Consider the following 12,095-nt stretch of genomic DNA (forward strand, 5'->3'; position numbering starts at 1 on the left):
GTGCAGCGCTCCCTTGGTACTGCACTGGGGAGAGGCAACCTGGATTATGAGTCTCAAGTCTCTGGAGCTCAATGTCGGGATTTTGAGGATTTTGACCCAGCGACAATGAAGGAACGGCGATATATTTCCAAGTCGGGTGGTGTGTAACTTGGAGGGGAACGTGCAAGTGGTGTTTTTCCCATGTGCCTGCTGCTCTTGTCCTTCTAGGTGGTAGAGGTCGCGGGTTTGGGAGGTGCTGTCGAAGAAGCCTTGGCGAGTTGCTGCAGTGCATCCTGTGGATGGTGCACACTGCAGCCACGGTGCGCTGGGGGAGGAGGGAGTGGGTGTTTCAGGTGCCAGATGGAATCTGACTCCTCTGTGACCCAGCACATCCTGAGGTTTAACCTGCAGAGGGCAGCCTGAGAACAGAGAGCAGAATCGATCCCATCGGTCGACACTCTGACCCAACAAGGAATCCTCGGGAACAGCTTTCAGTCTCTGAACTTTCTCCTCCAGCCTCTAATGCACCACTTATGATTGGGCGCTCCCGCAGTACTGACCCTCCGACAGTGCCGCGTTCCCTCAGTACTGACCCTCCGACAGTGCAGCCCTCCCTCAGTACTGATCCAACCGACAGTGCAGCGCTCCCTCAGTACTGCCCCTTCGACAGTGCAGCGTTCCCTCGGTACTGACCCTCCGACAGTGCAACGCTCCCTCAGTACTGACCCTCCGACAGCGCAATGCTCCCTCAGTACTGACTCTCCGACAGTGCAACGCTCCCTCAGTACTGACCCTCCGACAGTGTAGCGCTCCCTCAGTACTGCCCCTCCGACAGTGCAGCGCTGCCTCAGTACTGACCCTCCGACAGTGCAGCGCTCCCTCAGTACTGCCCCTTCGACAGTGTAGCGTTCCCTCGGTACTGACCCTCCGACAGTGCAACGCTCCCTCAGTACTGACCCTCCGACAGTGCAACGCTCCCTCAGTACTGCCCCTCCGACAGTGCAGCGCTCCCTCAGTACTGACCCTCAGGTTGAAGTCAATGGGTACTGCCATTCCAACAGTGCAGCGTTCCCTCAGTACTGACCCTCCGACAGTGCAACGCTCCCTCAGTACTGACTCTCCGACAGTGTAGCGCTCCCACAGTACTGACCCTCCGACAGTGTAGCGCTCCCTCAGTACCGCCCCTCCGACAGTGCAGCGTTCCCTCGGTACTGCCATTCCAACAGTGCAGCGTTCCCTCAGTACTGACCCTCCGACAGTGCAACTCTCCCTCAGTACTGACCCTCCAACAGTGCAACGCTCCCTCGGTACTGCCCCTCCGACAGTGCTGCGCTCCCTTGTTACTGACCCTCCGACACTGCAGTGCTCCCTCAGTACTGACCCTCCGACAGTGCAACGCTCCCTCAGTACTGACTCTCCGACAGTGCAACGCTCCCTCAGTACTGCCCCTTCGACAGTGCAGCGTTCCCTCGGTACTGACTCTCCGACAGTGCAACGCTCCCTCAGTACTGCCCCTTCGACAGTGCAGCGTTCCCTCGGTACTGCCATTCCAACAGTGCAGCGTTCCCTCAGTACTGACCCTCCGACAGTGCAACTCTCCCTCAGTACTGACCCTCCGACAGTGCAACGCTCCCTCGGTACTGCCCCTCCGACAGTGCTGCGCTCCCTCAGTACTGACCCTCTGACACTGCAGTGCTCCCTCAGGACTGCACCACCGACAGTGCGGCGCTCCCTCAGTACTGCCCCTCCGACAGTGCAGCGCTCCCTCAGTACTGCCCCTCCGACAGTGCAGCGCTCCCTCAGTACTGACCCTCCGACAGTGCAGCGCTCCCTCAGTACTGACCCTCCGACAGTGCAGTGCTCCTTCCGTACTGACCCTCCGACAGTGCAGCGCTCCCTCGGTACTGCACTGGGGAGAGGCAACCTGGATTATGAGTCTCAAGTCTCTGGAGTTCAATGTCGGGATTTTGAGGATTTTGACCCAGTGACGATGAAGGAATGGCGATATATTTCCAAGTCGGGTGGTGTGTAACTTGGAGGGGAACGTGCAAGTGGTGTTTTTCCCATGTGCCTGCTGCTCTTGTCCTTCTAGGTGGTAGAGGTCGCAGGTTTGGGAGGTGCTGTCGAAGAAGCCTTGGCGAGTTGCTGCAGTGCATCCTGTGGATGGTGCACACTGCAGCCACGGTGCGCTGGGGGAGGAGGGAGTGGGTGTTTCAGGTGCCAGATGGAATCTGACTCCTCTGTGACCCAGCACATCCTGAGGTTTAACCTGCAGAGGGCAGCCTGAGAACAGAGAGCAGAATCGATCCCATCGGTCGACACTCTGACCCAACAAGGAATCCTCGGGAACAGCTTTCAGTCTCTGAACTTTCTCCTCTAGCCTCTAATGCACCACTTATGTTCCTCAATCACCAAATGGTGCCCGCAGGAGGAAGGGAAGAGGCAAGCAACAAATTCACCCACAGCTTGACCCTCAGGTTGAAGTCAATGGGAATCAGGGGAAAAACTCTCCAGTGGCTGGAGTCATACCGAGCACAAAGGAAGATGGTAGTGGTTGTTGGGAGGCCAATCATCTCAGCCCCAGGACATTGCTGCAGGAGTTCCTCAGGGCAGTGTCCGAGGCCCAACCATCTTCAGCTGCTTCATCAATGACCTTCCCTCCATCATAAGGTCAGAAATGGGGATGTTCGCTGATGATTGCACAGTGTTCAGTTCCATTCGCAACCCCTCAGATAATGAAGCAGTCCGTGCCCTCATGCAGCAAGACCTGGAAAACATCCAGGCTTGGGCTGATAAGTGGCAAGTAGCATTTGCACCAGGCAAGTGCCAGGCAATGACCATCTCCAACAAGAGAGAGTCTAACCACCTCCCCTTGACATTCAACAACATTACCATCGCCGAATCCCCCACCATCAACATCCTGGGGGTCACCATTGACCAGAAACTTAACTGGACCAGCCATATAAATACTGTGGCTACAAGAGCAGGTCAGAGGCTGGGTATTCTGCAGCGAGTGACTCACCTCCTGACTCCCCAAAGCCTTTCCACCATCTGCAAGGCACAAGTCACGAGTGTGATGGAAGACTCTCCACTTGCCTGGATGAGTGCAGCTGCAACAACACTCAAGAAGGTTGACACCATCCAAGATAAAGCAGCCCGCTTGATTGGCACCCCATCCACCACCCTAAACATTCACTCCCTTCACCACCGGCGCACCGTGGCTGCAGTGTGTACCATCCACAGGATGCACTGCAGCAACTCGCCAAGGCTTCTTCGACAGCACCTCCCAAACCAGCGACCTCTACTACCTAGAAGGACAAGAGCAGCAGGCACATGGGAACAACACCACCTGCACGTTCCCATCCAAGTCACACACCATCCCGACTTGGAAATATATCGCCGTTCCTTCATCATCGCTGAGTCAAAATCCTGGAACTCCCTCCCTAACAGCACTGTGGGAGAACCTTCACCACACGGACTGCAGCGGTTCAAGGCGGCGGCTCACCACCACCTTCTCAAGGGCAATTAGGGATAGGCAACAAATGCCGGCCTCGCCAGCGACGCCCACATCCCGATAATGAATAAAAAAACCCACAGCCTGACCCACAGGTTAAACAGAAGATTGAGGGGTGATTTCATTGAGGTGTTTAAAATATTAAAGGGATTTGATAGGGTAGATGGAGAGAAACTATTTCCTCTGGGGGGGAAATCGAGAACGAGGGGGCATAATCTTATAATTGGACTCCCCCCTCCATAAAAAGGCTGTGGGTGCTGGTGGTCAATTGGACCTTTCAAGACTGAGATCAGTGGATTTTTGTTGGGTGAAAGGATATTGATGGATACGGAGCAAAGGCGTTGATACAAATCAGCCATGATCTAATGGAATGGTGGAACAGGCTCGAAGGGCTGAATGGCCTCATCCTTGACACACAGAGATTCGGAGAGGGACCCTCGACACACGGGCGGTCGGGGAGCGACCCTCGACACACGGGCGGTCGGAGAGGGACCCTCGACACACGGGCGGTCGGAGAGGGACCCTCGACACACGGGCGGTCGGAGAGGGACCCTCGACACACGGGCGGTCGGAGAGGGACCCTCGACACACGGGCGGTCGGAGAGGGACCCTCGACACACGGGCGGTCGGAGAGGGACCCTCGACACACGGGCGGTCGGAGAGGGACCCTCGACACACGGGCGGTCGGAGAGGGACCCTCGACACACGGGCGGTCGGAGAGGGACCCTCGACACACGGGCGGTCGGAGAGGGACCCTCGACACACTTGCGGTCGGAGAGGGACCCTCGACACACGGGCGGTCGGAGAGGGACCCTCGACACACGGGCGGTCGGAGAGGGACCCTCGACACACGGACATGGACGAAGTGCCCTGCCCCCTAGGGGGAAGGGGAAGGGGACAGACCCCTGAAGATCTGCGGAGGCTGGTTTGTTGTACCTGTGGACGTCCTCACTGCCCGGTGCTGGCATAGATGGTGCACAACTTGAGGGACATCTCGATCACCGCATTATCATCCTGAGGGAGAGAGAGAGACGTGAGTCACATCTCACACAGACAGAGGGCCACTTCCCATCACCGAGCCTGGCCAAGGGTGTAAGAATTCTGGGAATTCCACCTTTTCCCTGAGGATGTAAAACTTTGGCCATTGACCAAAATCCTAAAGGTGGAAGGATAGGTGAGAGGTCACCAGACGACTCAACAACACACACAGTGGAATGTGGGAGAATTACTGCTTCAGACATGTCTCTGTTTTAATGCAAAACCTACAGCAGGTGGTCAACGATCAGAGAGGCAGTCGGCCATTGAGAGAGGCAACTGCTCCAGACATGGTGGGGCCATGTCTTTGTTTTAAAGCAAAACCGATCAACACCTAGGACGTGGGATGAAAAGGGAGCCTTGTGGGGCAAGCGCTCAACAAATCGGAATGAACAATGGCCCATCGAGAGAAGCAATTGAAACATGATGAGAGACCATCAAAAGCCATCAAAGATTCTTAAGGACTTTGTAAGAACTGTTTAAACAGACATGGAAGTGCCTCATTTAAGTGACGAAGACTATTGTAAGAGAGGTGTATATAAGTGGAAGCTCGAAACCCCTCTCCCTCTTGTTTTTTGGAGAGTTGCTTTTACTCTCTCTTCTTCTGCTCCACTTGTTCTGCTCACTTGTTTTTTTCTCTTGCTTTTGCTGTCTCTGGTTCTTGCTTCTTAGCTCTTATCTCTTTTCCAGCTCTCGCTCTCTCTCTTCTTTCTTTTTTTCACCCGAGCTCTCCAGGGAGGAGAGCAGCTTCCAGCGAAACCAACAAACTCTACGTGAGAGAACCGGTCAGCCAGACCTGCAAGTGCAAAGGATTGGTGAGCCTCGACCATACGTGTGTGTGTGTGTGTGTGTGTGTGTGCGTGTGAGATCGGTGTCTCCAGGGTCCCCACCAACCTTTTAGTTTAGCGGGATAAAGTACTGTAGTGGGTGTGTGTAACTAAATGTACTGTGTAGGACCGTTTGTATCGTTATTTTCCTCGTGTTGACGGTATAATAAAACCAACATTCCAATTCAATTCAAACATCGAGTTTGTGTGTTCTCTGTGCTACTCGGCTACGTGATCCATCACCGGGTGTATTAGCATAAGCCCCGTTTTCCTGAACCTCCGATCCGTGAGGTATAATTGTTCCTTGGCTAGACCGGGGACCAGATATCTGCACCAATTAATAGGGTGAGAACAACCCCAAAACACCCTACATCATGACTTCCCTACTTTTGTACTCTATGCCTCTATTTATTAAGCCCAGGATCCCGTATGCTTTTTTAACCACTTTCTCAGCCTGCCCTGCTACCTTCAATGATTTGTGTACATATACCCCCAGATCTCTCTGTTCCTTTACCCCTTTTAGAATTGTTCCCTCGAGTTTATATTGCCTCTCCTCATTTTTCCTATCGAAATTAATCACCTCGCATTTTTCTGCGTTAAATTTCATCTGCCAAGTGTCCGCCCATGCCACCAGCCTGTCTTTATCCTCTTGAAGTCTATCACAATCCTTCCAAGTTTTGTGTCATCTGCAAATTTTGAAATTGTGCCTTGTACACCCAAGTCCAAGTCATTAATATATATCAAGAAAAGCAGTGGTCCCAGCACCAACCCCTGGGGAACACCACTGTACACCTCCCTCCAGTCCAAAAAACATCTGTTCACCACTACTCTCTGTTTCCTGTCACTTAGCCCATTCTGTATCCATGTTGCTACTGCCCCCTTTATTCCATGGGCCGCAATCTTGATGACAAGCCTACCATGTGGCACTTTATCAAACGCCTTTTGAATGTCCATATACACCACATCAACTGCATTGCCCTCATCTACCCTCTCTGTTACCGCATCAAAAAACTCTATCCGGTTAGTTAAACACGATTTGCCTTTAACAAGTCCGTACCGGCTATCCTGAATCAATCCACACTCACCCTGTTAATTCTGTCCCTGATTATTGTTTCTAAATGTTTCCCCACCACCGAGGTTAAACTGACTGGCCTGTAGTTGCTGGGTTTATCCTTATACCCTTTTTTGAACAAGTGTGTAACATTTGCAATTCTCCAGTCCTCTGGCACCAGATGATGATTGGAAGATTGGAAGATTATGGCCAGAACCTCCGCAATTTCCACCCTTCCCTCAGCAACCTAGAATGCATCCCATCCGGACCGGGTGACTTATCTACTTTAAGTACAGCTAGCCTTTCTAGTACCTCTTCTTTATCAATTTTTAGCCCATCCAGTTTCTCAACTATATCTTCCTTTACTGAGACTTTGGCAGCATCTTATTCCTCGGTAAAGACAGATGCAAAGTGCTCATTTAGTACCTCGGCCACACCCTCTGCCTCCATAAGTAGATCTTCTTTTTGGTCCCTGATCGGCCCCACCCCTCCTCTTACTACCCATTTACTGCTTACATGCCTGTAGAAGACTTTTGGATTCCCTTTTCCAATCGAAAGGGACAATTCCTGAATACGAACATACGAATTAAGAGCGGGAGTAGGCCATTCGGCCCCTCGAGCTCGCTCTGCCATTTGATAAGATCATGGCTGATCTGATTGCGACCTGAACCCTACTTTCCCGTCTACCTACTACAACCTTTGACTCCCTTGTTAATCAGGAATCTATCTAACTCAGCCTTAAAAATATTCAATGGCCCTGCCTCCTCCGCTCTCTGGGAAAGGGTGTTCCACAGACTCACGACCCTCAGAGAAAAAAATTCTCCTCATCTCTGTCTTAAATGGGAGACCCCTTATTTTTAAACTGTGGCCCCTAGTTCTAGTCTCTCCCACAAGGGGAAACATCCTCTCAGCATCTACCCCTTCTAGTCCCCTCAGGATCTTATATGTTTCAATAAGATCACCTCTCATTCTTCTAAACTCCAGTGTATACAGGCCCAACTTGTCCAACCTTTCCTCATAAGATAACCCCCTCATCCCAGGAATCAGTCGAGTGAACCTTCTCTGAACCGCCTCTAAAGCAGTTATGTCCTTTCTTAAATAAGGAGACCAAAACTGCACACAGTATTCTAGACGTGGTCTCACCAATGCCCTGTACAACTGTAGCAAAACATCTCTACTTTTATATTCCATTCCCCTTGCAATAAATGACAACATTCCATTTGCCTTCCTAATCACTTGCTGTACCTGCATACTAACTTTTTGTGATTCATGTACTAGGGCACCCAGATCCCTCTGTACCTCAGAGTTCTGCAATCTCTCTCCATTTAAATAATATACTGCTTTTCTATTCCTCCTGCCAAAGTGGATAAGTTCACATTTTCCCACATTATACTCCATCTGACAAATTTTTGCCCACTCACTTAACCTATCTATATCTCGAGAGTTTTAAAATTTGATTTATGTGTATAAAGTAAAATTAAACAACTGAACCTCCAGAAGTTGTGCCTGTTACAACAATATGCATTTCTATGACACTCCTCTTGTAAAGAAAATATCAGAGGCAGAAAAAAAAAGGTAGACACCAAGCAGGAGAAAAAGAATTTTGGGAAGGCAAGGGGAAAAAGCGGTCAAAGGTTTCCCTGCACACAGCCACCGTCCCCCTAAACACTGAATTTATTGCTTGTTTCCCCCCTCCCTAGAATCATACAGCACAGAAAGAGGCCGCTCAGCCCACCATTCCTGTGCTGGCTCTTTGAAAGAGCTATCCAGTTAGCGGCTTTTAAAAGCAGAGAGTTAACAAGGCAAAAAAAGATTTTGGGTGAGAATTCTAAGAAGGTAGCGGTTAAAAGAACGGCCACTGATTTGCCGGGCTGAGGGGCTAACTGGATAGCTCTTTCAAAGAGCCGGCACAGGCATGGTGGGCTGAGCGGCCTCTTTCTGTGCTGTATGATTCTAGGGAGCTGGGAACGAGCAATAAATTCAGTGTTTAGGGGGGAACGGTGGCTGTGTGCAGGGAAATTTACAGCTGCAGGCCATTACTCTGGTACAGCAGAACTAGGGCCAATGGCCTTGAGGTCGATTCACTGGGGCACAGGGGGAGCCAGAAGAGACAATGCAGGAAGAGCATGCATGCTGAGATGTTCTGAATAAGGTGCAGTTTTGGGAAGTGGGGATTCATAGAATCGCACAGCAGAGAAGGTGGCCATTCAGCCCATCATGCCTGTGCCGGATCTTTGAAAGAGCTATCCAATTAGTCCCACTCACCTGCTCTTTTGCCACAGCCCTGCAAATTTTCTTTCATTGGCTGTAACGTGCTTTGGCACGACCAGAGGTCATGAAAGGCGCTATAGAAATGCAAGTCTTTCTTTCTTTTCAATATTTATCCAATTCTGCTTTTTAAGGTTATTATTGAATCTGCATCCACCACTCTTTCAGGCAGCCCATTCCAGATCATTATAACTCACCTGGAAGCTCCTCTTGGTGGTTTTGTGCCCAAATCATGGAATCATAGAATAATACAGCACAAAGGGAGGCCATTTGGCCCATCAAGCCCATGCCGGCTCTTTGAAAGAGATACCCAATGAGTCCCTCTGCCCTTCCGGTGAGCCTGACATCTGTAGTGGGTAAGTTGTTAGAGGGTATTCTGAGAGACAGGATCTACGGGCATTTGGAGAGGCAGGGACTGATTAGGAACAGTCAGCATGGTTTTGTGAGAGGAAAATCATGTCTCACAAAGTTGATTGAGTTTTTTGAAGGGGTAACCAAGAAGATAGATGAGGGCTGTGCAGTAGACGTGGTCTACATGGACTTCAGCAAAGCCTTTGACAAGGTACTGCATGGTAGGTTGTTACATAAGGTTAAATCTCACGGGATCCAAGGTGAGGTGGCCAATTGGATACAAAATTGGATTGACGACAGAAGACAGAGGGTGGTTGTAGAGGGTTGTTTTTCAAACTGGAGACCTGTGACCAGCGGTGTGCCTCAGGGATCGGTGCTGGGTCCGCTGTTATTTTTTATTTATATTAATGATTTGGATGAGAATTTAGGAGGCATGGTTAGTAAGTTTGCAGATGACACCAAGATTGGTGGCATTGTGGACAGTGAAGAAGGTTATCTAGGATTGCAACGGGATCTTGATAAATTGGGCCAGTGGGCCGATGAATGGCAGATGGAGTTTAATTTAGATAAATGTGAGGTGATGCATTTTGGTAGATCGAATCGGGCCAGGACCTACTCCATTAATGGTAGGGCGTTGGGGAGAGTTATAGAACAAAGAGATCGAGGAGTACAGGTTCATAGCTCCTTGAAAATGGAGTCACAGGTGGATAGGGTGGTGAAGAAGGCATTCAGCATGCTTCGTTTCATTGGTCAGAACATTGAATACAGGAATTGGGATGTCTTGTTGAAGTTGTACAAGACATTAGTTAGGCCACACTTGGAATACTGTGTACAGTTCTGGTCACCCTATTATAGAAAGGATATTATTAAACTAGAAAGAGTGCAGAAAAGATTTACTAGGATGCTACCGGGACTTGATGGTTTGACTTACAGGGAGAGGTTGGATAGACTGAGACTTTTTTCCCTGGAGAGTAGGAGGTTAAGGGGTGATCTTATAGAAGTCTATAAAATAATGAGGGGCATAGATAAGGTAGATAGTCAAAATCTTTTCCCAAAGGTAGGGGAGTCTATAACGAGGGGGCATAGATTCAAGGTGAGAGGGGAGAGATACAAAAGGGTCCAGAGGGGCAATTTTTTCACTCAAAGGGTGGTGAGTGTCTGGAACGAGCTGCCAGAGGCAGTAGTAGAGGCGGGTACAATTTTGTCTTTTAAAAAGCATTTGGACAGTTACATGGGTAAGATGGGTATCGAGGGATATGGGCCAAGTGCAGGCAATTGGGACTAGCTTAGTGGTATAAACTGGGCGACATGGACATGTTGGGCCGAAGGGCCTGTTTCCATGTTGTAAACTTCTATGATTCTATTCTATGATTCCCCCACAGCCCTGCAAATATAAATATTACTTTTACATGCAGGAGTGACCAAAAATATGTGTAAATAAGTTACAACTAACTTAAAGCTTGGGCCATCTCCACTCGACAGGTTTTGCTCACCCCGCTTGGCTCTTGACGTAAAGTGCGTAGGGGGTCAAGAGGCCGCGCGTGCGCAGTGGCGCGGGGCGCCTGATGTAAACAGCGGGCGGGCGGCTGGTGTTTGAGCGGTCATGGCGCAGGGACATTACCTGGAGCTGTGCGACAGCCCCGTGCAGTTCGAGAAAGTCTCCGCCGTCAATAATGTCTTTTTTGATGAAGCCAATAAACAGGTGAGAAAGGGCGCGAACCGAGCTCCGGGTGATTGTCGCTGTCAGACAGTGAAGGCCCCCCCCTCATTATATAGCAATCCCCCTCCCCCATTATATAGCAATCCCCCTCCCCCATTATATAGCAATCCCCCTCCCCCATTATATAGCAATCCCCCCCATTATACAGCAATCCCCAACCCCCCCTCCCCATTATACAGCAATCCCCCACCCCCCTCCCCCATTATACAGCAATCCCCCAACCCCCCTCCCCCATTATACAGCAATCCCCAACCCCCCCTCCCCATTATACAGCAATCCCCCACCCCCCTCCCCCATTATACAGCAATCCCCCAACCCCCCTCCCCCATTATACAGCAATCCCCCAACCCCCCTCCCCCATTATACAGCAATCCCCAACCCCCCCTCCCCATTATACAGCAATCCCCCACCCCCCTCCCCCATTATACAGCAATCCCCCAACCCCCCTCCCCCATTATACAGCAATCCCCCAACCCCCCTCCCCCATTATACAGCAATCCCCCAACCCCCCTCCCCCATTATACAGCAATCCCCCAACCCCCCTCCCCCATTATACAGCAATCCCCCAACCCCCCTCCCCCATTATACAGCAATCCCCCAACCCCCCTCCCCCATTATACAGCAATCCCCCAACCCCCCTCCCCCATTATACAGCAATCCCCCAACCCCCCTCCCCCATTATACAGCAATCCCCCAACCCCCCTCCCCCATTATACAGCAATCCCCCAACCCCCCTCCCCCATTATACAGCAATCCCCCAACCCCCCTCCCCCATTATACAGCAATCCCCCAACCCCCCTCCCCCATTATACAGCAATCCCCCAACCCCCCTCCCCCATTATACAGCAATCCCCCAACCCCCCTCCCCCATTATACAGCAATCCCCCAACCCCCCTCCCCCATTATACAGCAATCCCCCAACCCCCCTCCCCCATTATACAGCAATCCCCCAACCCCCCTCCCCCATTATACAGCAATCCCCCAACCCCCCTCCCCCATTATACAGCAATCCCCCAACCCCCCTCCCCCATTATACAGCAATCCCCCAACCCCCCTCCCCCATTATACAGCAATCCCCCAACCCCCCTCCCCCATTATACAGCAATCCCCCAACCCCCCTCCCCCATTATACAGCAATCCCCCAACCCCCCTCCCCCATTATACAGCAATCCCCCAACCCCCCTCCCCCATTATACAGCAATCCCCCAACCCCCCTCCCCCATTATACAGCAATCCCCCAACCCCCCTCCCCCATTATACAGCAATCCCCCAACCCCCCTCCCCCATTATACAGCAATCCCCCAACCCCCCTCCCCCATTATACAGCAATCCCCCAACCCCCCTCCCCCA

At 51.3% G+C, this 12,095-nt stretch overlaps 1 protein-coding gene and 2 long non-coding RNA genes across 5 annotated transcripts in view; 1 reads left to right on the forward strand and 2 right to left on the reverse strand.

Annotated features, from left to right (window-relative positions):
• The window catches only part of LOC137309469 (uncharacterized), a 38,701-nt gene extending 34,197 nt beyond the window's left edge, over positions 1-4,504 (reverse strand). The window contains exon 1 of the long non-coding RNA XR_010959840.1: positions 4,430-4,504. This is a non-coding gene — a long non-coding RNA (uncharacterized lncRNA). The remainder of the gene's footprint in view (positions 1-4,429) is intronic.
• Positions 4,505-4,708: 204 nt separating this feature from the next.
• On the reverse strand, positions 4,709-10,537 carry LOC137305888 (uncharacterized). The gene is made up of 2 exons (XR_010958774.1): positions 10,479-10,537; positions 4,709-5,324 (listed from the first exon to the last, which is right to left on the reverse strand). It is a non-coding gene; the product is annotated as an uncharacterized lncRNA (long non-coding RNA).
• Positions 10,538-10,572: 35 nt separating this feature from the next.
• rmc1 (regulator of MON1-CCZ1) overlaps positions 10,573-12,095 on the forward strand; it is a 57,384-nt gene continuing 55,861 nt past the window's right edge. For all 3 annotated transcript variants that reach the window (XM_067977682.1, XM_067977683.1, XM_067977684.1), the window contains exon 1: positions 10,573-10,727. In XM_067977682.1, coding sequence (XP_067833783.1) covers positions 10,629-10,727 — 99 coding nt within the window. In that variant the 5' untranslated portion in view covers positions 10,573-10,628. The remainder of the gene's footprint in view (positions 10,728-12,095) is intronic.

Source organism: Heptranchias perlo, chromosome 3 (assembly GCF_035084215.1).
Source record: "Heptranchias perlo isolate sHepPer1 chromosome 3, sHepPer1.hap1, whole genome shotgun sequence".
Taxonomy (NCBI): domain Eukaryota; kingdom Metazoa; phylum Chordata; class Chondrichthyes; order Hexanchiformes; family Hexanchidae; genus Heptranchias; species Heptranchias perlo.